The sequence below is a fragment of the Aquarana catesbeiana genome, linkage group LG02 (genome assembly GCF_042186555.1).
Source record: "Aquarana catesbeiana isolate 2022-GZ linkage group LG02, ASM4218655v1, whole genome shotgun sequence".
Classification (NCBI taxonomy): domain Eukaryota; kingdom Metazoa; phylum Chordata; class Amphibia; order Anura; family Ranidae; genus Aquarana; species Aquarana catesbeiana.
Window position 1 is genome coordinate 79,166,306 of NC_133325.1, and position 26,878 is coordinate 79,193,183.

The 26,878-nt window shown below is 42.4% G+C and overlaps 1 protein-coding gene across 4 annotated transcripts in view; it reads left to right on the top strand.

The window, feature by feature from the left end:
- Positions 1-26,878, top strand: part of YAP1 (Yes1 associated transcriptional regulator) — a 99,897-nt gene that overhangs the window by 50,602 nt on the left and 22,417 nt on the right. For 2 of the 4 annotated variants that reach the window (XM_073613067.1, XM_073613066.1), the window contains exons 3-4: positions 13,711-13,823; positions 23,753-23,866. In XM_073613067.1, coding sequence (XP_073469168.1) covers positions 13,711-13,823; positions 23,753-23,866 — 227 coding nt within the window. The remainder of the gene's footprint in view (positions 1-13,710; positions 13,824-23,752; positions 23,867-26,878) is intronic. The other 2 variants (XM_073613070.1, XM_073613069.1) reach the window with 1 other exon arrangement.

Below are 26,878 nucleotides of genomic sequence, written 5' to 3' on the forward strand. Positions count from 1 at the left end.
CCGTTCAGGTCCGCCAAAAAAACTGAACGGATCGTTCGTCTGAAAGAGGCCTAAATCTTTTTCTGACACTTAAGTTAAAAATCAATATTTTTTGCTAGAAAATTACTTGGAACCCCCAAACAATATAAATATTTTAGCAGAGACCCTAGGGAATAAAATGTCAATTGCTGCAATATTTTATGTCACACTGTATTTGCCCAGCGGCTTTTCAAACGCAATTTTTTGGGAAAAAATACACTTCAATGAATTAAAAAAAAAAAGAAACAGTAAAGTTAGCCCAATTTTTTGTTTTAATCTGAAAGATGTTACGCCGCGAGAATCGTGAGAGAATCGTGATCTATCTTCTAAGCAAAAAAATCGTGATTCTCATTTTAGCCAGAATCGTGCAGCTCTAGGAAGGATTCGAATAAAGATTCTGCTCTCTTCCTCAAACACCACAAGAGCAAGTTCATGGTAGTCTTTCCAATGAAGAAAACGGGTTTAGTTCGTTTTTGATACCCAGTCCCTGTTCCTACCTAAAGCCTCCACCCCTTGTGATCAGGCAGGTTCTCTGACCTCAAATTGTCCTCCTTACTCTCCTGGGGCGGTGGAAGGTCCTTACTGCTAGACTTTGCTGCAGTAAATGTGCACGACAGTAGAGGCATCTCAGATATGCAGAAGAGTTCAGCATTCCAGCTACCCACCTGGAAGTATAAAATGATTGGTTTGTGTAGCATAACCCTAATGACTGCACAGGGCTCATTAAAGTGGAAGTCCAGGCTAAAACTAAAATCCCTGCATCTACTGTATAGCCACCAACATTCTAACACTAACCTATCTAGCCCTGTGAAGAAAAAAAATCAGTATAGATACCTCTCCTGCAGGCGATCCCAGCCGATCTCCTCCAGTGGCGGAAGCTCTGATCCCACGCTGAGCTGTCAGCCGCGGCTTCGCTGTGTGGGCGGGTGCAGAGGACATATCCGACAATGGAAGCCCCATAGCAAGTCTATTGGTGACATTGCTCCCCATTAATTTCACAGCTGTTGTCGGCCGTGTCCTCTGCAGAGCTTCCGCTGCTGGAGATCGGGTTGGATCGCCTACAGAAAAAGGTATGTATACTGATTTATTTATTTATTTTTTTTTTTTTTCCCCCACAGGGCTTGATAGGTTAGTGTTTAGAATGTTTGTGGCTATAGATGCAGGGATTTTGGTTTTAGCATGAACTTCCACTTTAAGGCAATAAAAGGGGCCCCGTATGCTTTACAAGTAAATGGTTTTACTTGTAACTCATTAGCTGGTGTGCTGGAATTCTTTATGTATAAGGGCGCTTTCACACTGCCGCATTGCGTTTTGGCGGCAGCGCGGTGTATCTGCAGTCATTGTATGGGTTGCCTGTGCTTCTCCATAGACCTCTATTAGATCAGGCATTTCTGGTGTCTCTAAAAGCGCACCAAAAGTCCTGCATAATATTAAACTCCAAATTTAAATATTGCCCTACAGGTAAACTTTATAGGTTTTACCTGTATCCACCTTGGAAAACCGCCTAAACTTGTTACCTCTTTAGTAGCTATTTACATCGGCTCCAGGCAACGACATCACTTAGCGTGCTATGATTGCAGGTAGCACCAGGCCATGATGACGCCTGTGTGCATGTGAGGAAGTGATGTCATCACAGCCCAGCAATTCGAACACTTGGAGAGAGCAAGCCCAGAAGAAAGGTGGAGCGTGTGATGGTGACGTCATCACGTTTTGTTTTGTTTTTTTTCCTCTCAGGAGGTTGATGGGCAAATGAACTAGGAAGTGAAGCGAAGCCTGTGTAGATGCCATGGTTCTTCTTATTATTACACAGGATTTATATAGCGCCGACAGTTTACGCAGCGCTTTATATTATGAGACATGCTGCTGTATTGCTTGTGAACGGCTTTTATCTTGTGAGTGCAACCCACTTATTTTATTAAATTCCTTTATATAAAGTACTGCACTGTGGGAGCAATTCTTTTTTATTTTCGAGTGTTACCAGCAAAGCTGCAGTTCCAGACAACATTAAGGGTCCTGGGGAGACTGATTTCCCTGAGCTTTAGTGGTCATGGAGAGCTGGCAGGCTACCTACCCATTGGGTGTGGAGCTGAATGCACATTGTATGAAGGATTTCCCATGGTTTCCTCCTCTACAGCTTATCTATACCCAACACGGATAGCTGTTTTTATTTATGGACTGGAGTTTTGTTGGGACTCTGCTTTAGTTTTTTTTTTTTTTTTTTTAAAGCTTTTTCATTTGAAAAGGTTATAATCTTGCTATGTCACTATCGCTGCATTTGTTATGTGTGTGGATATAGATATAGATATATATATAGATATAGTGTGTGTGTGTGTATATATATCTAGATATAGATATAGTATGTGTGTGTGTGTGTATATATGTATATATATATATATGTGTGTATATGTGTGTGTGTGTGTATATATATATATATATATATATATATATATATATATATATATATATATATATATATATATATATATAGTGTGTGTATATTTGTTTGCGTTTTGTATTAGACTTTGGGGTGCTAGCAGCTGTGTTTATATGCATATATAAATGTTTTTTCTGATAGTTGATTCCAGCGCAGCCTTAGCCTTCGGGCTTCCTTTTTCTACATACCCAGAAGAAAGACCAGGTGGAGATGGAAACACTGGGGAGGCAGTGACAGCTCAACGCTGGAGGTTTCCATTTGGGAGGTAAGTCTTTCATAATGTGCTAGTATGAGGTGCATACCAGCACATTATGGCATAGACTTACAGGGCCCCTTATTTAAAAAATAAAAATAAAATCTTTTTTGCAAATTTAGGAGACTGACAGCATTGTGCGATGGGTGCTGACTCAGCAAATATGCGTTCTGCTGTACAGGGATTGCAGGAAGCTGATGCATAAAAATACTGGCTTAATGAAAAGTTGTCCTTCCTCCTTCCCCCTCCCTTACGGTTAAGTCAGACACATATTGTTGAGGGTTAGCGCTTCATAGTCAGTAAATATCTGCGTGTATCACTGTCTGACGGTGTAATTTCAAAACCATTAAAGGGATTGCTTGGCACTCTGTCACACACAATTATTCTTGAATAACAAGCCATGACTGTTTTATCTACAGAACTGATCCTTACTAAAGTGAACATTGGCTGTATATAAAACCTGTCCCTCGCTGGTCTAAAACTAGGAAATGTGTGAAATTCCTTTGTCTGTGGCTGTTGGCACTCGGACACCATGGCAGGACACGCGCTCTCGGTAAAATGGTGGGATCTGTGGTTGTAGGCAGAGCTACTTAACTGGCCACTGCCCCCTCCTATAACTGGCCTTCACAGCAAGGAGCACATGGAAAGGCAACGCATGCAACACACGACCAAAGAGAATTCCCAGCTCAACTCGCCAGCCAATCTGCTACCAGCCGCATTTTCCTGTCTAACAGTTTGCTTTAAAAACAGGGGTATAGTCAGCAGACATTTGCAAATACATGTGTAAGCTGCAAAGCCACTCCATGGCACCCCGATATTTCTGCAGTCCTAACTCGTGTAACTTTGAGAGCCTCCACAGTGGAAGCACATGCGTTCTAATGGATAAGGGGCAGGTGAGCCTGGAAGTAGCCAACCTCTCCTTAAAGGCACATTGGACACCCAGCACATGGCAGAAAAGGTTGTCCACTGTGTCCCCTCACATCTGCTTCCGCTGTGAAGGCTCTCCTAAATTTACAAGACTTAGGACTGCAGAAATATTGGGGTGCCTTGGAGTGGCTCTGCAGCTTACGCATGTATTTGCAAATGTGTTCTAATTAAACCCCCGTTTTTAACGCAAACTGTTAGGATAATTCCGTTGGTAGCAGATTGGCTGCCAAGTTGATCTGGGAATTCTCTTTGGTTTTGTTTTGCAGAGCTACTTGATTGCCTGGATCTGATGGACATCACCAAAGTGTGTGTCTGGGGACATCTCTCCAGTACATTTCCCTGTCTTGCAGAATGCTCCAAGTACAGAAAAATCCCCTGATCTGTTAGAAAAGCAAAACTTTTGTTTTGTTTAAGGAAGCCTTTTTTTCCTGTGTTTGTAGTGTCTGTTTATTATGTTGCTATTTAAGGAGGAACTTCTACTACCCATGCACAGTAAAACCCCATAATTCCCTCCTTTTTTTTTTTTTTTTTTTTTAAGTTTTCGTTTTGTTTGAACTCCTTCAGATGGGCGCTGAGATCTGTCCTCTGTGCTGAGCTTTCTGTTTGCTCCGCGTGCATCCACCTTGGACTTGTGCACAGGCAGCCCGTAGAAGTGGTGGCTGAACATACACAACCGCATGTCAAAGATTTACATGCAGGCAGTAGCGAGTGCACAGATCATAATGCACCGCGTGTACGTTTAAATCTGTGCGCCCGTTCCGGCCAGCATTGTCGACTTTTGACATGTTTTTGTCTGTGCAGCTGCTGTCTGCATTTCTATGAGCTGCCTGCACGCAGTTCTGAGGTGGATGCACATGCAGCAAAAAGTGGTTCAGCCCCCCCAGGACTGGTCTCAGCCCCCTCTCTGAAAGAGCCCTTAAGGCACTGTTCACATCTTGCTATTTTCCGGGCGTTTTTTGCAGCTTTTTTTTTATACAGGCCTTTTCAAGGTTCAACGTAAAAGCAGTAACACGCCTGTAATCTCCTGTACTTTTTTGAGCAATGGGAGTTTTGCTTCAGGCGACAGAACGCTCAGATGTGAACGGGGCCATTGAAATGAATGGGATTTGTCTTGTTGGGTGTTTTTAGAGCTGAGGCTTACAGCCCAAAAATGCCTAGTTGTGAACAGAGCCTAAATGATAAACTCACAAAGCTCAATAAGTCCTGGGTTGTTTTTTTTTTTTTCTCCCAACACTCTTCCACTGCACTTCCCATCTTGTTCCGCCATCTTTGTTTACTTTGTCATTGGGAGTCCTCCTGGTTCTTGCAGTTGGGCTCCGGATGACGGGGGCCCGACGCATGTTTCTGGTCTGTGTGGAAGCCGATGCTTGCTGGAATTTGTGATGTTGGTATCCTGGTAGGATGACTCATCCTTCTCACCTAGGTGGTAATGGAGACAAGTCGAATGTGAGTGAAGTTTTTTTTTTTTAAAAGGTAAAAATAAACATTTAAAGGCTCTTTTATTTATTTATTTTTTACCCTTTTTTTTTTCTTTTTCTCACTTCATTGACAATTGACTTTCCACAATCAACATTGCATGACTGTCAGCTGTACGATTGCAGTTGGTGCATACGCATATTATAACAGCTTTCTCTAAGCGTGGAATTCATTGTGGCCCTTTGTTTTAGATATTAAAATACAGCAGATTTGCTTTTACCCAGAATGCTATGGGCTAGTGAAGTAGGGACCTGACTCTTCTTTTCCACATTGCTAGGACAGTTGTGGCACATATGTATGTTAATATTTAGTCATTGTATTAATGCTGGTTATTGGACCCTCAAGAGGGGAGTGGGTTCTGAAAGTTCCCCTTTTTTTTAACTTTATCTAGAATTTATTTCCCTGCATAAAAAATGCATAGATGACTAGTAGCTTGGTGTATTCGGGGACGTTATGTATTTTTTGGTTATGCCACTTTAGAGATCAGTTCCTTCCCGGGGGAAACAGGTCAGTGTTTTGGTTAATATGGTTAAAGTATGAATTTAGTCCTGCGGTGTGGGCATCCCCAGTAAATGTACAGCTATGCAGCACACTGAAGGAGGAAGAAGCAGATCATGTCACTCCTTTTATTGCCACCCTTTCACCTAAAGCTCCTTTTGTGTCTGTATCCATGACTGTGCTCGGGACTAGCCGGGCAATAAGTGCTGGAGATCTGTAACTGCAGGGAAGCCATCCATTGGCGTCACGAGGAAATAAGGCATCAAGGCTTTCCAAGCTGGTCTCTGTGACCTTCACAGGGGGCCTCTCAAAAGGAGAGCTGTTCCATAGCAGGGAGGTCAGCGCTGGCTTTGTTCAGCAGAGTAGAAAAGAAAAGCAACAGAGAGCAAATGGTTTGCTTCATATAAGCAGTTGCTGAGTCAGATCCTCTGGGGACCCCCCGAAGAGTCTGTGCTGGAATGGCCGGCAACATGTGGCATGCTCTGCTCGCTCCAGCACTGCCGTCATAACATCAAATATAATGGTGATGTAATGGAGTGCAGGGAGCTTTTTATGTAGTACAGTTCTGCCGGCTTATTTGTAACAATTATGTCATACACATCGTCTGTCACAGATTTCCAACCCTTGAAGCGGACTTCAATGTCAGGGTATACCATCTCACTCATGATTATTAATAGCAGCTTTAAAGTTGGGGGGGGGGGGGGGGGGGGAGAAACAAAGAAAAGAAACAGTGGGGAAAAATGTTAGTTGGTATACCTTCTTATTGGATGACATTACAATCCTTTCAACAAGATCCCAGCAAATGTGTAAGTATCCCAAATCTAGTGAGAAGACTTTTCAGCACAGTGCAGGGACGTCTTCTTGCAAAACTTGAGATACTCCAGAAACTCTCTGGAAGGATAGTGACGTCACCCGCAGCAGGCAGGGGGCCAGGATAAGTGAAGTATATTTAATTTATATCAAAAAACAATCTCTGCACAAAAACAAACCTAAGTGTCATCAAGCTTGCACACACTGCTTTTCACCCACAGCTAAAATATTGCCGAAAATATATATTGTGCATTGCTTAATCGTATCACATTAATGCAGGGCTTGACCAATTTGCTTTGAATCTAGGAGCCAGCTAAAAAAGTTGGAAGCCAGTTTTTTTTTTTTGTTTTTTTTTTTTAAACTAACAAATCTTATGGGTGGAACATAGAACATGTTCCTGAAGTTGAAGTTATCCTTTAACCCTTTCACAGCCAGTCGTTTTTGCAATTTCTTTTTTTTGGCACACGTTTAAAAAAAAATATTTTATGCCTGAAGATTACATAAAACCCCCAAACATGTATTTTCTGAAAGCAGGCACGCTAGAGCAAAAAAAAAGGGATAGTTCCAAATTTTTAGGTCACCTATTGCCGCAAAGGTCTAGGAAACGCACCTTTTCAGTAAAAGGCAGGAGAGCTGCTGCTGCTGCCGCCTGTCAATCAGCAGCTCTCCTGCTCTGCTCCTCTCCATGCTCACTGGAGCGCTGAGCTGTGGAGGGGCGGGCAGCGGCCATCTCAGCGACTCGCTGAGACTGCCATCAGTCCAGCCACCTGGCGGATCCAGACTTCCAGAGTCAGGATGACGCGGTGCCTGGGACTGATCTTGGTGACGTCAGCAGAGAGCAGACTTCAAACCGCTCTCTGCTGAAAACGGGTCACAGGAGTGCAAAATGGGTTGCACTGCTTTGACCCATAGGAGAAGCCTAGCCGAATGAGCTCAGGCTGGTCCTCTCCTTTAAACATGTCAGTACCCTATATTTTCCATAGGCGATGCTTTATAGGTAATCAGTTTAGGGTTACGAAAGAGGTCCTGGTGCTAAAATTATTGCTTTCATTACATTGTGTACGGTGATATGGAACGTATATCGAAATCAATGTTTTTAGACGTCGCTTCTGGGTCAACAACTAGAAGGGGAGGAGAGCGGACACAGGTCAGCTCCCCTCCCTTCCCTCTACCAGGCGGCACCTGCTATGGCAGTCCTGTGGGAGCCCCGGGATACATTGTGGGGGGGGGGGGGGCACACAGCATTTAGGGAGCATTCAGACCGCAGCTCAGGCGCCAGGACGAAACTTGTCGGCCCCTGCATTAATGAATACTAAATCCCATGAAATTGATAAAATTGTACAATAGAATTATAAAATAAGATAACACATTGTGAAAATGGTCCCTCTTAAATGAGTGCCTCAATAAATTATGACTCTAGAAACAAAGACACAACTCTTCATCCAACCAATGACTCTTAAATGTTCAAAAACGTCTCTAATAATCCATTGTGCGTGACAATCCACCACATGAGATCCTCTTCCTTTTTTAAATTTCTTGTGTTCAACACAATTTTTTATCCTATGTGCAAAGAACCCACTCCTCAGTGCTCTTCTCCATTGTATGCTCACCTGATGATTAGAATACTAAAGCCTAGTGGTACCAATAGTGGTACCATACATGGCCAGATATTCCCGCACATCCATGCTGTCAATTTCTACTGTGTGTGCATGTATGTGTATATTCTAATATTGTCATTTATTTATATAAAATATATTTCTCTTTTTACTCTAGAGGAAAAACCAAGTATTAGTTGCTTGTGCAAAATGTAGATGAAGTGGTCCATTTATGATGAAACAATTGGATTTCTCAGTATATGAGAACACTCCAACCAAAGAGTTAGGGCAGACGTCACTTTTCAGGAGCTGAGCAGAATTTTTTTTTTTTTTTATATATATATATATATAGAGGACTAGGTTTGCAGTTACACACACGAGGTTCACTGGTTCCCGTGTAGAATGGAGACCTGTAGACATGGTTAATGGTGCTCCATGCTGGAACATGTTACGTCATGGAGACAATATGTTCTGCACAGGGGTCGTTGAGTTCCATATGAAGGGCTGCCTGTGCTTTGTACCGCATAGAACATAAAGCTGCTGTGAAGGAGCCCTTCCATTAGTACATGGCCTTAGTCCTGAACACCCCATAGCCAGTGGTGTTGGCTTTGTGAGCACAGTGACTCATTCTAGGCCGGTGTTTACTCCATATGTTTAGCTGTGTGTGTCCACAGAGTCGCTTTGTCCCAGGAGTGAGGGCAGGATAAGGAAGCTTTTATTTACTAAGTCAATATTAGAATTTTTTTTTTTTTTTATAGTATACCTTCAAAACTGGATGTGTTGCTCACCCATCGTGAACAAGGAAGCTATTTAAGGTGACCAGGCCTGTGATTCACCGCCCCATAATCCTTATATTTTCAGAAGATGATCCGCTTCACGTAATTTCGTACAAAGCCCAGTTCTTGTCATTCCTGTCTTCGTTTTTTTTTTTTTTTTTTTCGGCTGTATGCTCTAGTCTCCCAGTGCCCTTCCCCAGTATGACAGCGCTCTCCAACTCAAGTAACTGGTGGGCTTGGGGGGGAGTCGGAATAAGAAATTTCATTTTAGGAAACTACATTTTCAGCGGTTTTTAATTTAGGCACATATAGCGTGTGTCTCGCTGAGGTGGGAACACGCCAAGTACATGCACTTTCTGCTATCGTTTGTCTTTTTTTTGTAACACTGGTGAGGGGTGAAGGGGGACGGGGTTTGCATAGCTGGTACTCCAGCACCTCATATTTCATTGGGGCTCACATGTCTGTCCAGTCACCAGCATCTGTTTCTCATCAAGGCAATCGTCATGTGATTTGGATTCATCTTGTAACAATCTTTCTGTGTATGACCACCTATGCCTTTCTATTTGCTAAGAGGTTAATCAAATTTTTGAGGTTAAGGTGCTTTTAATTTCTTGTGTGATAAATATTTGATGCTGTGATCTGTGCAGGTTATGGGAGATAGCACTGCCTGGTACTGAGTCTCCTAAATATGGCACAGATTCTAATTTAAAGTGTTACTAAACCCAGGACCCTGCATTCACTATATCTGGTCTCCCAAAGTACACAGAACATGGAAATGCAATTATTTTAGTAAATATAAACTGCCAAATACTTTTCTCATCAGTATATAGCAATCTTGTGATTTCTATCAGTTCCTGGTGAAGGAGTTTCTTCGTACTGCACTGAGCTGTCCTATGAGGCTGCAGGGACCCCTGACCCTCTGTCTGGACATGTCCTCATTGGCCCTATGCTGATCACATGCTCTCTCCCAAGAAAAGAAAAAACCTCTCTAGCCATACACACCAAACTGAGCATGTGCAGCCTGACTCCAAAGGCCCTGTCCAGACTTGTCCAGGGGGACAGTACAGGGAGGGGAGGATCTGTGCATACAGCATCAAACAGCCTTTTTACACAATGCAGAGGATTAACCCCTGAGGTTCCACAGTGAGTATAACAAGCATGCTTTACTGCATATACAGACTGATTTTACTGTTGTGGGTTTAGTAATACTTTAAAGCTCTGCAAGTTTACAGGTTTTAGCTGATGTAATTCCAATTCTGCATTGCTCATGAAACATCTAACCAAAGGGCTAGACAGTTTTCTAACACCTGTCTGTGTTCTAACAGTGTTCTGTATTCTAGGCTTAGACTTGCTGGCCATCTCCTGCTACAGGAAGCATTAGCAGCATTGCTAAAGCTGGCCATATACAAATAAAGGTTAAGTTCACCTTTTGTTCACTTATTTATTTTTTATTTTTTTCTAAATTCCAGCGCCCCTATGTACTAATATAGCATTAAAGGGGTTGTAAATCCTCATGGTTTTTCCCCTTAATGCATTCTATGCATTAAGGTGAAAAACCTTCTCTCATGCTGCAGCCCCCCCAGAGCCCCAGTTTTACTTGCCTGAACCCGGTGTTTTTCTCCTCAGGGACGAGCACACAAGCTCTAGCTGGTGTCTCGTGTCCTGATTGGATAGATTGATAGCAGTGCAGCCTTTGGCTCCCGCTGCTGTCAGTCAAATCAAATGACGCGGGGGCGGGGCAGAGTCCAGCATTCGTCTCTGTGGACGCAAATGCTGGACTCGGAAGCGCGCCCTCAAGGTAACCCCCTCGGAAGAGCGCTTCTCCTAGGACAGTGATGGCGAACCTTGGCACCCCAGATGTTTTGGAACAAAATTTCCCATGATGCTCATGCACTCTGCAGTGTAGTTGAGCATCATGGGAAATGTAGTTCCAAAACATCTGGGGTGCCAAGGTTCACCATCACTGTCCTAGGGGGTTATCTGATGTGGGAAGGAGCTGCGAGAGCTGCTGGGGGACCCCAGAAGAGGATGTTAGGGGCCACTCTGCAAAACTAGCTGCACAGTGGAGGTAAGTATGACTTGGGGAAAAAAAAAAAAGTCCTTTACTATCACATTAATGTACTTTTGCAAAAATATAAAACCGCTTTCCATTTTATTCTACACTTATTGGAATATAACAATGTGTGCCTGTGTTATATAAAAAATATGTTGACCTGTACCTAATATCACAGCGATCACGTGACTCCTCGGCTCTCTCCTCTTCCCCTCCTCCCCGGCTGACGTCGGCGGGATTGCTTGGCCCCACCCGCTGGAGCTGTCAAGCTGGGCAGAGAAGAGAGCCGAGGAGTCACGTGATCGCCGGGAGCCGCTTAGATATAGGTACAGACGAGCATATTTTTTATATAGCACAGGGACACTTATTGTTATATTAGAGGGGATGGGATGATTTTATATTGGTTGCTTAACCACTTAAAGGCCTTCTCCACACTATACATGGAGAATGGGGATAGTCACGTGCGCCATTGTTGGGGTAAATTATATTTTTTAAATTCAAAACCAAAAATATAATCTAATGCAGCTTATCGCTCCGTAGATGTGGTGGCTGCATTAGTGTTTTTTGTATGTCCTTTATTTTCACCTGGTTATCCTGCTGGTAAAACACCACCTGTCCAAGGGCAACAACGTTCATGGTACTGTGAAGCAGCGTTCACACCATCTTTTACTTTTATCGGCCATTAAGACTTGTGGGAGGATCAACAGGTAGTTTTGGCACTTCTGTAACAAATATTTCACCCACTCAGAAGTATATATAACAGACAAGAAAAGAACAAATACGTACATTGCTAGGGTTTATTACATACACTGTTTAAGGCCCCATAGGCAGAAAAAAAAGCTGTTTCAGCCAGTATATCGGTGTACATTTTGGAGCATTTTCATTGGCATTCAAAAATTATCCCAAAAATATTTAGTGAGGAGCTTATAAGATTTGTGTTTTTTTTTTTACAGAGGAATCGCCTAAGGATTATGTTTTGATTGGCTTTCTTGATAAATGTAGTTTGCACTGTGTGACATTTTCTTACCCTGTAGGGCTCAAAGTCAGAAGCCGTTGCCCATCTATAGGGGGATCCTTATTATACAAATGTAGAGTTGGGTCGGCACCACCCCACACATGCATAGTATGTGTTTGTGGGGAAGGGGTGTGCCCAAGTTTGAGTCTGGTACTATGTGTGTGCATACGTTTGGGTGTTCCTGAGCCGACAAGATTACATTTATTGGGAACAAAACGTGGGATGTCATGCCAGCTAGCTGTCAGATTTAGTTATGTAATATGGTTGCACCTATTACCTTTATTACAATTCATTCTTGAAGTGACCCTGTCACCCAGTGGAAAAATTGAACCTGCAGCCCATTGAAGAGGAGGAATATTGGTATATTTATTACAGGTACTTTTATATCGCTGTTAATTTATGCAGCACTAAACATATATATTGTACATTCACATCGCTCCCTGCCCTCAAGGAGCTTAATGCATTGATGCATACACATAGGTCAAGTTTAGACAAGAGCCAATTAACCTACCAGCAAATCTTTGGAGGGTGGGAGGAAACGGGAGTACCCAGAGGAAACGCACACGGGCACAGGGAGAACATGCAAACTCCATGCGGATAAAGCCGTGGTTGAGATTTGAACAGAGGACCCCTAGTGCTAACCACTTGACCATCTATCCAACAGTGTAAAATTCAGTCTGTCAGAACTTTGGGGAGTGTTGCTTTCTGGTGTTTTGGATAACTTTTCTCACGCTGGATGCTGTAGCTTCTCCTATACCCCTGTATCACTGCTTTGTCCTGTATGCAAATAGAGGGAAGCTTTAAAGTGTTACTAAACCCAGGACCCTACATTCACTATATCTGGTCTCCCACAGTACACACAACATGGAGATGCAATTATTTTAGTAAATATAAGCCGCTAATTTACGTTTTCTCATCAGCAATATATATGAGTCTTGTGTGATTTTCTATCAGTTCCTGGTGAGGCTTGTAGGAGAAGTTTTCATACTGCATTGAGTTGTCCTATGAGGCTGCAGGGCTCTTGACCCTCTGGACAGTGCCGATTGGCCCTGTGCTGCACTCTCCCAAGGAAAAAAAAAAAAACCTCTCTAGCAATACACACCAAACTGAGCATGTGCAGCCTGACTCCAAAGGATCTGTCTTATCTGGACTTGTCCAGGGGGACAGTGCAGGGAGGAGGATCTGTGCATACAGGATCAAGCAGCTTTTTTTACACAATGTAGAGTATTAACCCCTTAGGTTCCACAGTGAGTATAACGAGCATGCTTTACTGCATATACAGTCTTATTTTACTGTTGTGGGTTTAGTAACACTTTAACTTACTGACTGTAGATAAATGAATATTCCTCTTTTACAGGGGACAGCTAGTTCATCTTTTTTTTTTTTCGTTTTGGCGACTGGATCACTTTTGCAGTGTTATAACTATTACGTATTGAAAAATACACTTTGAGAACAGAATGCATTCTGACTCTTGTGCCGTGTTTTCTCGATATGTAGCACTTTCCCTTGTGTTCGGATATAGTTAACACTTAAAATAATTGTATTTGAATTGAATTTGTATTTTAAGCTTGTTCAAGATCAGATAGAACAAGATGTCAATTTGTTTTATACCTTTGATATAATTTATATGTTTGCATTGGTCTCTTTGATTGTAGTGTACCTGTATTTTATAGGGATATTCATCTTTTTGTTTTATACCTTTTTTATTTTTGACAATGTTAATTGTCTCCATATCTGTTAGAATTTTATTGTTTGTATACTATAACAAGAAAACCCATTAAAAAAAAAATACAAACTAGAATAGTTGTAATATATTTTTATAACAAACCTAATGCTCTGCTTTCTTTTCCTTTAGTCATATTGAACAGACCACCACATGGCAAGACCCTCGAAAAGCAATGTTGTCACAGATGAATGTCACTGCCCCCACCAGCCCTCCAGTGCAGCCAAACCTCATGAACCCAACAGGTTTGTAGGCACATCATCCTCACACTGTGTGTTTTTAATGTTTCTGTTTGTAGAACGCAGACACTCTTACCTGTCATCAAAGGTCATGTATTGTCCATGCTAAAGGCTTTGTTCACTTTTTGCTTAAACTGGCTCATGCAGACAAGGGGCCCCAGTAGTCCAATGCCTGGTTCACACATTCAGTTTTCTTTTTTTCATTCAAGCCAGCGCACATAATAGAGTGCAGTACTAACACAAACAATGTTAGTGCCGTGATCTCTTCCGCTGTGCCTTTGTGTTCTGACAGAGGGACCAGCCGATATTTGGACCATGTGTACCCAGCTTAAGGGTACTTCCACATGACACTGATGTATGAACTTCAGATTTCTGCATTAAAACGCAAAGATGGGCTGTATAAAAATACATGCATCAACACGTTTCTGCACATGCGCCTACTAAAATTTTCAAGGTTTTCTTGGGCTGTATCGTACATGCACGTATACACATGTAAAATCCATGTGTAGCCATGCAGATTTTTGTACCCCCCTTTTTATTTTTATTTTTTTCCCCCTTGCCCTGACCCTATACACAGCGCAAGTTTGTGCTTGTGTGTACAGGCCCATTAAATTTGACTGCATTTAGATTAGGGCTGCACGATTAATCGTTAAAAAAAATCTCAGTTCAACCCCATCACGATTCATTCATGTAACAATTGTAGAGAGTTCTCTGCTCACTTGGGCAGTTTGCCAAGTTTTTCACAACATTGTCAGTGCTGGTAGAGAACTATAAGCTTTGTAACTTTTCCTTCTTAGATCAAAGGGATGAACTTCAGTGTGTAAATGAAGGAAGTTTAACCGCTTAAAGTCTAAACCTTTTTCTGACACTTGTTTCTTACGAAGTTAAAATCAGTATTTTTTTGCTAGAAAATTACTTGGAACCCCCAAACATTATATATATATATTTTTTTAGCAGAGACCCTAGGGAATAAAATAGCGATTGTTGCAATGTTTTATGTCACACTGTATTTGCGCAGTGGTCTTTCAAACGCAACTTTTTGGGGAAAAAATACACTTAAAAAAAAAAAACAAAAAAACCTAAACAGTAAAGTTAGCCCAATTTTTTTTGTATAATGTGAAAGATGTTACACTGCGAGAATCGTGATCTTTATCCTACGCAAAAAAAACGTATTTCTAATTTTAGCCAGAATCGTGCAGCTCAAATTTAGATCCGTAAAAATAAGCCAGAATGTCTAAAAATGTACCGTTTGTAAAAATGTTATGTAATGCAAATGCTATACCTGTAGGCCTTTTCTGTGACCAATGAAGCCTGGCCAAAATACTCCCAATGTTTGCACTACTATGTCCTGGCTTATTACCAGGAATGGGTGGATACTAAGCTCTCACCCCTAGCATCACAGGAGTAGGGAGGGGTTCTTGGTTCAGATGCTGTACATGTGTACAGTACTAAGCTCAGCGTTGCCACGATAGGGAAAGCATGCACTGCACATGCATGACTTTTTATTTATTATTATTATTTCAGGTACTTATATAGCGCCATCAATTTATGCAGCGCTTTACATATACATTGTACATTCACATCAGTCCCTACCCTTAAGGAGCTTACAATCTAAGGTCCCTTACTCACATTCATATACTAGGGCCAATTTAGACAGAAGCCACTTAACCTACCAGCATGTCTTTGGAGTGTGGGAGGAAACCGGAGTACCCGGAGTTAACCCACGCAGGCACAGGGAGAACATGCAAACTCCAGGCAGGTAGTGTCGTGGTTGGGATTCGAACCAGTGACCCTTTTTACTGCTAGGCGAGAGTGCTACCCACTACACCACTGTTTAACCGTAAAGCATGCTTGCTCCTGTGATGCTGGGGGCTGAGCTGCTAATGTCTTCCGTGTCCTATCATTGAGCCAGAAGATGGGCATGTACAGGAATTGCATTTCCAGTAAACCAATAGTTTTACAAACGCTACAGTGCATGTTACACTAGTGGGGCCCATTGTCTGCATGGGCTAGTTTATTGAATGGATTTTTTTATTTTCTTGCTAGCACTCAGCTTACTTGCACCTTTGTGATGCCTTGTGGATTATCCATAATTCATCTAATCCCTATGCCATCCAGTTTAGTCTGTATATCAGCACTATTGAGAGGTGATGAGGGCAGTGCTGCCCTGAAAGGAGCTTACAGTCTAAGACCCCCTAACTCTCACATTCATTTATACTAGGGCTCGTTTAGACGGGAGACAATGACCCTACCAGCATGTCTTTGGAGTGTGGGAGGAAACCCACACATGGGCAGAGAGAACCTGCAAACTCCAGGCAGGTAGTTCTGTGATTGGGATGTAAGGAGTTCTCTATAGGAAATGCTTTCGTTGCCAAGAACTGGGGGTGTAATTGGATGGTTGTAACCCCACCTTAATCCTCCCTGTGTCTCACTCTTTTTCATCAGCTCCTGTTTTACAAAATGCATCTCTCTATTAATTGAGAAGTGTGAATAACTAACTGGGAGGGTTCTCACTGTTCTTGCAGTGATGGTCTCTGCCCCTTATGCAAATATTGAAAAGAAACGAGATATACCTGTGCTCAGATCCCAATAGCTTGTCCATGCATATAATCTACCAGGTGCTAATGGAGTGTGACCACATAGTAACACTAAAAATACTGGATGAACCCTCTGCACACTGCTATACCCTTTCAAGCAAACGTTGCAATAAAAAAAAAAGGGATATTTAGTTCACACATATTGCAATACATGTTTAAGCTGGAGGGATTACTTTGACGCCAACTGCGTCAAAGTAATCCCTCTTTTGCCACTGGCTAAAGAGGAATTACTTTGACTTAGTTGGCCAGCTTAAACTTGTATTGCAATATGTGTGAACTAAATATCCCTTTTTTTTATTGCAAAGTTTGCTTGAAAGGGTATAGCAGTGTAAAGAGGTATCCAGTATATTTTTATGCAAATATTAGACCAACTAAGGGGTAGGTGTGGAAAGCCTGGGATCTCTGAGCAGTGAAGCTAGCAATGCTGAAACCATGAGACACTGGAGAATCCCAGGACCTACATTATACTTTCACAGCAGCTTGGATATCTTCTGGATAAACCATTACACCACACGCATGCATGCTTTCATAACTTTTGGCTTCAGTAAAAAAAAAAAAAAAAAAATCCGCTTTAACACGGGTATTCAGCAGCCCGCTTACTTCGGACCCTGTGCTAAATCCTATTCTGCAGCTAGGCACTACGTAGTACAGGCTGAATGAAGACTATGCTGCTGTTGACTCTTATGATTCAGAGTTGCTGTCGGCGGCATAATGTAATAAGTTTAGATCACGTGGCCCAGAACGCCACAGGATCCACTGCCTTGTGGCGGACAAGTTGGTTTAGGCTGACCCAAGTTTTGATCCTCTTTAATTCCCACTGGTGAAGAATTGCCATGCCCATGGTAGGCCACAGTCCCATGGTGCCAGTCCTAAATTCATGTCGGCTCTCATTTACTCATGGTGTTCCATACAGACCTGTTTGCAGAGATTTATACTTTGCACAGGAAATGTATGTTTGTATTGAAATCTGTCTCCATGACCTCCAGCAGAGGTAGTAAAAAAATCCCTGCTTAAAGTTCACTTTCTAATTTAGAGAAAACCACTTGGTTTTAGATGACGGCCAGAGTTTGTCAGGATTGTGAGCTTTTCTTGACTCATCTGCTTGGTTTTATCTCCTTCTTTGGAGAGACTAACGGCCCCTACACATGATCAGAAAATCGTACAATAAATACCGCTTTTCAAGCAATCGTACAATAATCTGATCATTAGTACACCGCTTTCGATCACGACAATTCATGTGAATTTATCCGATCGAAGATGCACGAAATTTTTTCTTACGATTTATGTTTAACCACTTGACCTCTGGAAGATTTACACCCCCTCCCTCTTCATGACCAGGCCATTTTTTGCAATACGGCACTGCGTTACTTTGACATTTGCATGGTCATGCTGTACCCAAACAATTTGTCCCGTTTTTTCTTTTGGTGGTATTTGATCACCACTGCATTTTTTTTTATTTTTTGCGCTATAAAAAAAAAAAAACAATATTTTATTCTTTCTGCTATAAAACCTATCCAATAAAAATGTAAAAATCTAATTTCTTGGTAAATTTAAACCAATATGTATTCTGCTACATGTTTTTGGTAAAAAAAAACCTCCCGTTAAGTGTATATTGGTTTGCGCAAAAGTTATAGCGTCTACAAACTATGGGATATATACTGTATTTTTTTTTAATAATAACGGAGACCAGCAACTTACAATGGGGCTGCATTATTGCGGTGGACATTTGGACACTGACACTTTTTGGGAACCAGTGACACGAATACAGTGATCAATGCTAAAAGATATGCGCTGTCACTGTACTAATGACACTGGCTGGGAAGGGGTTAAACATCCAGGACAATAAAATGGTTAAATGTGAGCCTAGCCAGTGTTTTAGTGTAAACAGTGTGTGGTGCTTTCACTAAGGCAAATAATGGATTTTATTCTCTGCTTTGTGGGGAAAGAAATTCCATCCCCCCCCCCCCCCCCCCCCCCGACAGGACGGGGTTCTGCCTGTAAATTCCGCATGATTGGCGGGTTCCAGCAGTATTCCATTGGCCAGCAAGCGCTGACTGACATCTGTGTTTAATCGCAGTGCGCCTCCTACCCGGAAGTGCCAGATAGTGTACATAGTACGTGATCTGGTGCAGCAGAGCCACCTTGCTGGCGTATATCTGTTTATATGGTTGGCAAGGGGTTAATCAGTACAGTTGTCCGAGAATACAATACATTATTCACTTCCGAATTTTCATTCTGCCGTACGAAAATTTTCGTAACTTTAATTATCCTCCTTATGAGATCAGCATGCAAAAAAAAAAAAATCCGATCATCCATCCGATATTCTCATCGTGTGTACCAGGCATACTGCAGGTTACAGAATGAAAGGGGGCCCTTGATTGGTGGAATCCATTTTTAATTACAGAGAGCAGCAAGGCCTTGCTTGCTGCTGTTTCCATCCTTAAATCAGAACTCCAGGATTCCCCAAAACTCAGTTCAAACTGCATTTAAATCGCTTTCTATGCAATTGTCAAAGTGAGTTACACACTTTCAGGTTTTTTTGTTTTGTTTTTTGTTTTTTTGTGTTTTGTTTTTTGTTTTTTTCATCCAACCAACCAACCAGCGGGTTGAATAAAAAAAAAAAACTGACAGATTACTGCAACATAAGTGGAGTGTCTCCACCAAGACATTGTTTTCTGACTGGGCTTTTTTTGCAGCCTGTCTCGGCCCCCAGGTGCAGTGTGTAGGCAGCCCATTGAAGTCTTTCAGGATGCGGCGGCTGCACAAACCTAGCTACTCATCCTCATGTGACCAGCATGCAGGTGTTTGGGCCCCCGAAAGCACACTATCTGCGTTCAGACTGCACACCGTTCTTCATTGAATTTCAGATCTTTCAATCATGGAGGTTCAGCATCACAGGTGGGTGTTGCTTAAGACGGCCTGCATACAACTACCCACCCACTCCTCCAGACAGACTTCCTCCCATCAAAACATTTTTGTTTTTTCAGTACTACTCCCAAGAGTCAGCCCATTGCTTGCATTAGGGTTGAGGGCTCTTGAGAGGAGTTTTGAGGGTGCTGTGATGTTTTCAGGAAGCTATGTACAGCACCCTGGCAGCCCCTCCCACTTACCATGACGTGCCTGCATTTCACTGAGAAGCACAGAGACCCAGTGATATTACTAGATCTAAAATAAGGTATGTATTAAAAAATGGAAAGGTGTTGAGGGGCAAAATGAGGAACCAGGGAAGGCAAAATATAAGCAGGTGAAAGTTTAGCTTTAGGCCCCTTTCACACTTATACGACTTGTCCCGCGATTTTGTACTGCAAAATCGTATGACAAGTCATTCTCCTTGATTTTCAATGACTACCATTCATATTGGCATGACTAAGTCGTGTCGACTTCAGAGTAGTCCCTGCACTACTTTGGTCCAACTTCCATGCGAGTTGATATCCATAGACCTCAATGTTAAACCCTCAAGTAGCATGCAAATCGTACCTGAATAATATAGACACAGATTTCAGCACTACTTTGTAAGCACAAGCTGAGAATGGTTAATGCCAAAGTTGTGGCAAAGTCCTACAAAGTAGTACTGCTCCCAAATCGCGGCAAAATAGCGGCCACGGAATTGCAGTAAAATCGCGCGACTTTGAAGTCGTATAAGTGTGAAAGGGGCCTTAGGCATACTTTGTGCACCCAGAATATTGGTAATCGTGAATTATACTTTGCGCGGTTGCATGCTAATGATCCTCATGCCCCTGGAGCAGTGATGGCGAACCTTGGCACCCCAGATGTTTTGGAACTACGTGTCCCATGGTGCTCATGCACTCTGCAGTGTAGATGAGCATCATGGGAAATGTAGTTCCAAAACATCTGGGGTGCCAAGGTTCGCCATCACTGCCCTAGAGTCATATTGGAGCTTTCTGGGAAATGTCATCTTTGGTGAGCAGGCCTGTGCATAGTGCTGTAAGCTCCCAGGAGTCCCTTGTAGCTCATGTAATGAGTAAAGTTACTTCCCCATAGGCTTATTCAATAATTGGGAGGAGGCAACCAATGAGAATTTACCTTTCATTAGTATGGTTTAAATCTCATTGACTTTCTGTGGGTCATTACACCTTGCAGCTAGTACTGTGCTTCGTGTTGCTTTCCTAAATAAGGCCAACAAACTTCCTGATATATAAAGGCCGCTGAAGGGAACATTTCTTACTAGGTATAGCAATCGACATCTTCAAACTTATTTTTGTTCCAGGTTTGTAAATAAATCAAAGAAGGTGGTTGGTTTCTAGGAACAATAGGTTACTTTTACCTTTACCACACTTTTCAAACATCATTCCTGGAGCAATTATTGAATACCTCTCCTACGCAGACCTGAATCTGCCAGCTGAGCTTTGCAGTCTTTTTTTTTTTTTTTTTTTTTAAATTGCATTCCTTGTTGAAAGAGTTGCACTCCAAAAATCCTACACATGTGTCCTGTCATGTAAAGCGTTTTGCAGAATTCTTTGCTACTTTTTTATTATTTCATCTTTGCTCTCTCTCTACTCCTCCTTGATCAAACTTTTATTTCCAACCTTAAGTGATACTAAAGTCTCGTGTTTGTTATTTTTAAAGTAAAAAAAAAAAAAAACATGTTATACTTACCTGCTCTGTGTAATGGTTTTGCACAAAGCAGCCTGGATCCTCCTCTTCTCAGGTCCCTCTTCTGTGCTCCTGGCCTCTTCCTCCTGTCGAGTGCCCCCACAGCAAGCAGCTTGCTGTAGGGGCACCCGAGCTGAGCCGAGCCGCAGCTCCGTGTGTTCGTGCAGCCACGGAGCTGTGGTTCGGCCCCGCCCCTCTCCTGATTGGCCAACTGACTTTGACAGCAGCGGGAGCCAATGGCACTCGCTGCCGTGTCTCAGCCAATCAGGAGGGGAGTCCCAGACAGTTGAGGCACTCGTACACATTGTTGGATAGAAATGGTGTGCAGGTAAGTATTAGGGTGGCTGCTACACACAAGGTTTTTTTATCTTAATGCATAGAATGCTTTATGCAGTCCAAGTGGTTGCACTTTAAATTTAGTTTAAGGCCTCATTCACGCAGGCATGTTTTCTGTGGGTCCGGCTTTGGGTGTCCACATCACTGCCTGCGTAACACGGACCCTTCCTGTTGGCTGTCCAATGGCTAGAGTACTTTCAGGAGTCAGAGTGACGTCAAGGCAAGGGTGGGCTGGAGGGGCTGGGACAACGTGAGTGCAGCTGTAGCTCTGGATTAGTGATCGTAAGTGGCGCCCTCAAGGGGACTGGGCAGCAGACTTAGCTGAGTATAACTGTTGTCACACGGCAAGAAAGTAGAGGGGGAGAAAAGGGGCAGGATTGGTTAGACTGGGGTTAATAATTTCCTGGAGATGAGGCCCTTATGAATGAGGGGTAGATGTTCTTCTCTTTGCTCAGGGCTGGTTTTCTTTTAACCACTTCAATACAGGACACTTTTACCCCTTCCTGCCCAGGCCATTTTTCAGCTATCAGCTCTGTCACACTTTGAATGACAATTGCACGGTCATGCAACATTGTACTCATGATATTTTTATAATTTTGTTCACACAAATAGAGCTTTCTTTTGGTGGTATTTAATCACCTCTGGGTTTTTATTTTTTGCTAAATAAATGAAAAAACTGAAAATGTAGATTTTCTTTGTTTCAAAATTTTGCAAATAAATCTTTCTTCATGAATTTAGACCAAAGTGTATTCTGCTACATTTCTTTGGTGAATATAATCCAAATCAGTGTAGATTATTTAGGCTAGAGGAAAGTCCACAAACTATGGTATATATATGAAAATTGATCCTGATCTGCTGACAGCCGATCTCTATATAGATATAGATTTAGTTTTCTTGAGGCCCAAAAATGTCAGAACAGTTCAGATTTCCTCTAAATGACACCTTTTTGGAAAGCAGACCGACCAGGGTGTTTAGTAAGAGGCATAGAGAGTTTTTTGAAGTTGTCTTTTGTCATAAGTTTTTGGAAAATTTAATTTTTTTTTTTTTTTTTTTTTTTTTTACATACTGTCACCAGTGCAGTACAGCATCATCATATAATAGGTGTGGCGGTCATCAGGGACACTGACTGGTGACAGTGCGGAAAAACAAGTTCCTCCACCTCAAACTCACTCATCATTATCTTTATGGACCTTGCTTTGTGCACTGGTGCGCAGTCATGTTGGAACAGGAAGGGGCCATCCCCAAACTATTCCCACAAAGTTGGGAGCATAAAAATGTCCAAAATTTCTTGGTATGCTGACGCCTTAAGGGTTCCCTTCACTGGAACGAAGGGGCCAAGCCCAACCCCTGATAAACAACCCCACACTATAATCCCCCCTCCACCAAATGATTTGGACCAGTGCACAAAGCAAGCTCCAGTTTGAGGTGGAGGAAGAGTCCTGACCTCAGCCCCGATAGAACAGCTTTGGGATGAATTTGAGCAGACTGCTACCCAGGCCTTCTTGTTCACAGCAGTACCTGACCTCACAAATGCCCTTCTGGAAGAATGGTCAAACATTCCCATAGACACACTCCTAAACCTTGTGGACAGCCTTCCCAGAAGAGTTAAAACTGCAAAGGGTGGGCCAACTCAAACTTAAAGTTCATGTTCGTGTAAAGGCAGGCGACCCGATACTTTGGCAATATAGTGTATCTTAAAATCTTGAGTAATTCAATATGAAACAACTGCAACACTTTCCTTCTGTGCCGGTATTTCCTGTATTAAACCGGTCTTGTCTCCGCCCCCTCCTAGAGCTTTTTGCAGGCAGCCTGTAGTGGGCGGGGGCTGCTGGGTCCCTCCCACAGCTCTGCTCTCTGCACAGGCTTTGTACACCGCAGTGAGGAGGTCACTGCTACTTTTACAAAGTTAATAACTGGGTTTGCAAAGGCATTGGGTGCACACAAACTGGGATATTTTTAAAAGGAATTTTTTTTCTTGCCCAGAGTTTACCTTTTAAATAAGAATTCCAGGTATTAATCAATGTAACTATGTATTTACAATACCTGGCCAATGCCCCTGGAAGCTGGAAATCACTGAGATAGACACCACTACTCAAGTGATCTCCACTTGAATCGGGTTACCCTGAGCTGAACGGCTGCCCTGCTGCATTCTGAATGCAAGAGGTCGGCTACTTGGCACGGAAAATTGCTTTGCATCTTCTCAGTGAATACAAAGCGTTCTCTGATTGAACGAGGTGGAGAACGTGACATCACTGTCCTGCCTCGTCCAGTCAGAGAGCGCTTTACATTCATTCAGAAAGTGTTTTAGATATTCTTTAACAAATATTTTCATGCTTTGCCACAATGCAATAAGTTGGTGGTGGCTGTAAAATGTTTGTTTTTCTATAGGTCCCTTACCAGATGGTTGGGAGCAGGCCATCACTCAAGAAGGAGAGATATACTACATAAACCACAAGAACAAGTCCACATCATGGCTTGACCCACGATTAGACCCACGATTTGGTAAGGAAGAATCTGGTTCTTTGTATGATTGAAGTGCAAATATCAGAAATGTAATATACCTTCAGCCCTCTTCAAAGTAAATGTATATGTGGTGGTGGTTTTTTTTTTTTTTTTTGTTTTTTGTTTTTTTTTTGTTTTTTGGATAAGAGTTGTGAGGAGTTAGGATCTCTGTCAGGTTTTCACTGCGGTGTCACCACTAGGGAGAAATACTGGATGAACCCTCTGCACACTGCTATGTGCCGTCCTAGCAAACTTCACAATGAAAAACAGATTTTTAGTTCACGCATATTGCAGTACATGTTTAATCTGTTATGGACCGCCCCACGCGGATGTACAGCAGCAGGGCAGCCCTCCTGCACGAAATCTCATAGCTGTACGTGATTTTGTGCACTGGGTCTGCAGTGACCCTCTTCAATCAGTGGGTCTGGCGATCACTCCAATCGTTCTTAGGGGAGGCAGACGCCGTTCAACCTCTCCTATGTAAACAAGGCAGACAGCCGTTCTGAGTGTGGATGCTGGAGATCTTGTGTTCCTGCTGAACAGGAACATGGATCTCTGTCTTCCCCAGTCAAAGCACCCCCCTAGGAGCACATTTAACCCTTTGACCCCTTCCCTGCCAGTACCATTTATACTGTGACTGCTCTTTTTTTTTTTTTAGCACTGATCACTGTATTGATGTCACTGGTCTCCCAAAAGTATGCCGCAGTCACGCTAAAAAACGCTGATCGCCGCCATTACTAGTAGAAAATTAAATAAATATATCCCATAGTTTGTAGGCGCGATAACTTTTGCGCAAAGCCAATCAATATATGGTATTTTTTTTTTTTTACCAAAAATATGTAGCAGAATACATATTGGCCTAAATTAATGAAGAAATTCGTTGTTCTTATATAGCATAGCATAAAGTAAAAAAATATTGTGTTTTTTTTTTTTCAAAATTGTCGGTCTTTTTGTTTCTAGCGCAAAAAATAAAAACCAGAGGTGATCAAATACGACCAAAAGAAAGCTCTATTTGTGGGAAAACAAGGACGTCAATGTCCAACGACCGCGCAAATGTCAGTTAAAGTAACGCAGTGCCGTGTTGCAAAAAGTGGGCATGAAGGGGGTAAAACCTTCCGGGGCTGAAGTGGTTAAGCTGGCCAACTTCATCAAAGTAATCCCCCTTATGGCCAGACCTACTCTGCTCTGCCAATGCTACGGTGGGCACACAATCTAAGATCATCACCACAAGCCCAAAGCCATTGACATAGAGCTCACTCTACACATGAGAGAGCTTGTCATCTCTTTAGGCCACCTCTTGACCCACCCACACTTGCACTCCTTCACCACTCCATTGCTTGGTAGTCACCCCTATGTACAGTCCATGTCGAAGCTTACACAGGGTTGACAGTGCTTGGCCTTGTGATTGGCTGTTAAAGCTGGAATGAGAGTCTTGAGAGGCCACATGCTCACCATCTATAAATTGGTCAGGGCTCTTCTAAATTTAGTCTCTTTAAAGTGATACAAAAGTGTTTTTTTTTTTTTTTTTTCTTTTAAAATGGCAAACATGTTATACTTACCTGTTCTGCGCAGTGGTTTTGTACAGAGCAGCCTGGGTCCCTCTTCGATGCTCCTGGCCCCTCCCTTCTATTGAGTGCCCCCACAGCAAGCAGCTTGCTATGGGGGCACTCAAGCCGAGCCACAGCTCCTAGTGTCCATTCAGACACTGAGCCTCTGTTTGGCCCCACCCCCTCTCTCTTCTGATTGGCTTACTTTGACAACCATGGGAGCCAATGGCACCATTGCTGTTTCAGCCAATCAGGAGGGAGAGTCCCGGACGGCCAAGGCAGTCGTGCAACATCGTTGGGTTCAGGTAAGTATTAGGGGGGCTGCTACACACAGAAGGATTTTATCTTCATGCTTACAATGTATGAAGATAAAAAAACCTTCTGCCTTTACAACCACTTTAAGGCAGCCACATACTCTACAATTCAGTTGTAAATCTTTAGTTGTAGAAGCCACTATTAAGGACTGTTAACACACCTGAGCGATTTTGAAGCGTGGTTTCCTGAAGGCACAACATTCAGATTTGTTACATTCAGTGGTGCACATTCACGCCTGAGCATCATGTTGCTTCAAGCAGAGTCGTTTGTTTTTATTCCCTACAGATTTTAGTGTGAGCGTACGAAAACCGCCTGAAAATATGCATTTAAAAAAAAAAAAATGTTTAAGATGCCTTCTCCTAGTAACTAGCTTTCCATGGTCTAGAACAAAAAACTCAAGCCTGAAAATGCGTGATAAAATGCTTGAATCAAGTGTGAATCGAGCCTTAGCGAGAGCCTCTGACTTCATATATGAGGGATAGATGCTTTTAGTAGCATTGGTAGATCTAAAGAAAATGATAAATCGTATTGTAATGTCTGGAGCCAGCTCTAAGCAATTCAGCATTATTTGAATGACTCAAGGCAGACCTTGAGGCCTCATTCACACCAATACCTGCAGAAAAACTGATAGAAACTGATGTGCAGATTTCAATTACAGAGACACGAGGTTACATCAGTTTTCTTGTGCGTTTTCAGTGAGTTTTATACACATTGCAGATTACTGCGCAGAAAAAAATCCACACGTGATATCAGTGTTTTGTGACCAGGGCCACATAGAACAATTTTTTTATGTTTTTAGCTTTATTTGTGCCCTTGCAGAACGCGTGCAGAAAAACTGACGTCTCTGCACATGGTGCGAGCGAGGCCTGAATGTCTAATGGAAGAGGCTGTAAAGATATAATGGGAATTTTAGTACAGATTGTGATACAGCTGATCTTAGTTCCCCAGAAGTTGAATTGATGTATTTAAATAGTTCTAGTTTGTGCTGGTAGTGAGGATCGGTCAATGGCAACAAGAGGCTCTCTGACAGATCTGGACAGCCATTAGTCTGTGCAGTCCATTAAAGCATAACTCCACTTTTGTTGAGAGAAAAAAAAAACTCCCCCTCTGTCTGATCTATGTACATTGCAAGGATTTTAACAAACTTTGT